Raw genomic sequence first — 3,234 nt, forward strand, 5'->3', positions numbered from 1 at the left:
AGAGAGAAGGAAAAAAAAAAAAAAAGTTCCGTTTTCAGAACTGAAAACGTGAAAATGAAAACAGGTTTTTTTCATTTTCACTTTTTTAGAAAAGACAAAAACATTTTTGTTTTTGTTTTTCAAAAACTTTTAAGCCAAACACATTTTCAGTTTGCATTTTCATTTTTTAGTCTTGAAAAACGTAAAAAATGAAAATGAAAACATAAACAAACAGGCCCATAGTTTTTTATTCATTAAATTTACATAAATTCACGTAAATATTTAAATTTAACGATTAAAAAAAATCTGACCTATCAATACACCAGACGTACCAAAAAATCTCTTAATATATTATAATTTCAAAAGAAAAACAAGATGACTGTTAAACCCGGCCCCATTTTTGCTGCATAAGTTTTGTTCACGTTGAACTTAACATGGACAATATCCAACCAGTCAAATTCTACTCAAGCATTGGCTTCTAATAATTGGTCACAAAAATATTAAGAACCATGTTCAATACTGATAAGTGACAATGTTGTAATTCCACAATTTAGAGATTTGAACTTAAAATAATTATACACATTCAACGCGGTGTTGGCCCGCAAAAAAAAAAAAAAAAAAAAAAAATCTAAAAAAATCTAAAAAAATCAAAAAAAAATCCAAAAAAAATGAAAAAAAAAAAAAAAAAAAAAAAAACCAAAGCAAAACAAAATTCTGCATAATGATGGCTGGTGAAATGTTTAATTTAAAAAAAAAAAAAAATCGGAGAGAAAGGGAAAAAAAGGACATAACTTTCAACATTGCTGCAACAATTTGAATAGTGTGTTGGATAATTTGAGTAACAACTAACTGTAGTGGGAAAAAAAACAAGAAATTTACAGTATACTTGAACAAAACAACAGAGATAGCAAAAGAAACACAAATGTGTCTATTCGGATGGTTCTTTCTTATGAAAACTCCTTTTCCTAATGAGAAGGTCACCAAATCTCCTCAACAAAGCTTTCTTTTTCCTTGAGTTTCTATCATTCTCCGAATCATCAAAATGGGTCCCATCAAGACCGTCTAAATCATCCAACTGTGCTTGTTCTCCGTCTTCATTACTACTAAATGTTGAACACATCTTTCTATGATGATTGTAACTTTCCGGTTCTGGGGAATCCCCCACATCAAATATTGACCCCCCAAGTGCCTCATCTATTTCACATTCCTCAACTTCACCCTCACTTTTGTTTGGTATTATTTTTAGGTTCTTGAGATTCAAGCTCAAAGTTTTTCCAATTTTGATCTTTGCCTCATCTTTTTGGTTCTTGCCCACTGAATTATGTCTCTTCAGCATTCCCCTTGACTCTGTTTTCTCCTTTTCCACTTCATAAAGCAATCTTTTCAACTCCTTTATGTTCTCAAGAGAAGCAGCCTCATTAAGCCTGTAATTCTCATTCTCTCTTACAAGAAAAAATAAGGCTTCCTCTTTCTCCTCCAAGCTATCTTTCAACTGCGAATTCTCAACTCTAGCAATCTCCGTGGCCTCTCTCGCGGTATTAGCTTCGTTCAAGGCTTGTTTTAGTATATCTCTCAACTTACCATTCTCTTCCTTGGACACCCTTGTCTTGTTTTCAGCCACATTGATCAAGTCAAGCAATCTAGTATTCTCTAGTTGTGCAATTGATCTTTCCTCATCGGCTCTCTTTAGGCAATCGACGAGCCCGGCTTCTTTCTCATTCCATGCTAAAATTGTCTCCTCTGCTTCTAGTCTCAATCTCTCGGCAGTGTTTTTGTGCCTCTCGGCTTCTTTCCATGCTTCCTCCAACACTCGTTTGTACCGTTCCTCGTTGCTCTTTTGAATCGCCTTCAAACGCTCCTCCTCGCCTTTCGAGTGTTGTAGCTCTGCTTTGGCTAGGCCTAGTTCCTCCTTCACTTGACTAGCTTCCGTTGCGACTTCTTTTAGTGCCAATGCCAAATCGTCCAATGCCTTTTTGCTCGTCTCTTCAGCCACAGTTGCCAACTTGAGCTCATTTCTAAGCAAATCCATTTCATCAATCAAACTCTCCGCCTTCAAGGATGCAAGTTTCCCAACTTCCTTTGCCCCAGCCAGATTCTCTTTTGCAAAGCAAAGCTCAGACTTTAGACTCTCCATTAACTCTCTCACATTTTTATTTTCCTCTACGAGAAGTTGTTCTTTACCGGTTTTGCACGGTGAACCCTCCAATGTCCTTACTTTCTCGCGAAGAGAAGAAATCTCAAAATTTGATTCCTCCAGAGTCTTTATCTGGTTGATCAAAGAATCGAACATTTTGGTTCCTGATTCCTTCCCTTTCTCCATTTCGGTCTCCAACTCACGAACCCGTCTCTCATTCTCTGTTAAGAAAGCCATCGTTTGAGCCTCGAAGGATTTCACTTTAGCCAGCTCTGCCTTCAACTTTTCCAATGAGGCCTCTTTCTCGGCCAATTTCAACTCCAACCCTTTTGCTTTCTCAAGCTGAAGTTTCAAAGATTCAATGAGTTTTTCTTTAATGCTCAATTCTTCATTTGCCTTGTATAACAACACCTTCATTGAGTTCAACTCCGTCTGCACCGACGACTCCTCGCGACGTCTCGTGCTGCTCTCGTTCTCAGCCAATTTCTTCATCTTCCTAAGCTCATCAAGTGCTTGATCTCTTTCTCGTTCCTTCATACACAATTGTTCCCCTATTTTCTTCATATCTTCCTCAAGTTGTCCCATATGTTGTTGCATCTTCTTTATCAAAAAAAAAAAGTACATTAATTCTTTTACTATATTGAAAATCAAATGCAACCCCAATTAAGAAAGTTTCTACAGAACTGATGATCATAGCTTACTTTCATATCATATAGATTATCATAATCATAAATATGAATAGGAAAAAATCAACTGAACAAAAGAGGTTATATAACCGCGAAAAAATGATTAGTACCCTGAGAATATTTGATTGAAGAGAGCCTTACGAACTTGTGATGTGACTGTCGATGGTTTTGAAGATGATCTTTCAAATAAAAACAAAAAACAAATAATTATTCAATGAGGGTTCAACAGACCCAGATATCAAAACCGAACGTTTGACAGATTAAAACACCAAAAGAAAATACATGAATTACAATTAGTTAAGAAACTTGTTTAAACAACCGTTATTTGGGATAACAAAAATTAAACAGAAGCGAAATAAACCAATTATAAAATACACCTGATAGGTAGATTAGAAAGAGCATTGAAGTTTCCCTGAAAAAGTCGTGAATAAAAAG

General features: G+C 35.6%; 1 protein-coding gene across 1 annotated transcript; it reads right to left on the reverse strand.

Annotated features, from left to right (window-relative positions):
- Positions 1-906: 906 nt before the first annotated feature.
- LOC21402713 (putative WEB family protein At1g65010, chloroplastic) lies at positions 907-2,958 on the reverse strand. The gene is made up of 2 exons (XM_010107978.2): positions 2,910-2,958; positions 907-2,710 (listed from the first exon to the last, which is right to left on the reverse strand). Exon 2 carries the CDS (start codon positions 2,708-2,710, stop codon positions 908-910), a length of 1,803 nt encoding a protein of 600 aa, XP_010106280.2. The 5' UTR covers positions 2,910-2,958; the 3' UTR covers position 907.
- Between the last annotated feature and the right edge of the window lie 276 nt (positions 2,959-3,234).

This window comes from Morus notabilis, unplaced genomic scaffold (genome assembly GCF_000414095.1).
Source record: "Morus notabilis unplaced genomic scaffold, ASM41409v2 Scaffold62, whole genome shotgun sequence".
NCBI classification, from domain to species: Eukaryota; Viridiplantae; Streptophyta; class Magnoliopsida; order Rosales; family Moraceae; genus Morus; species Morus notabilis.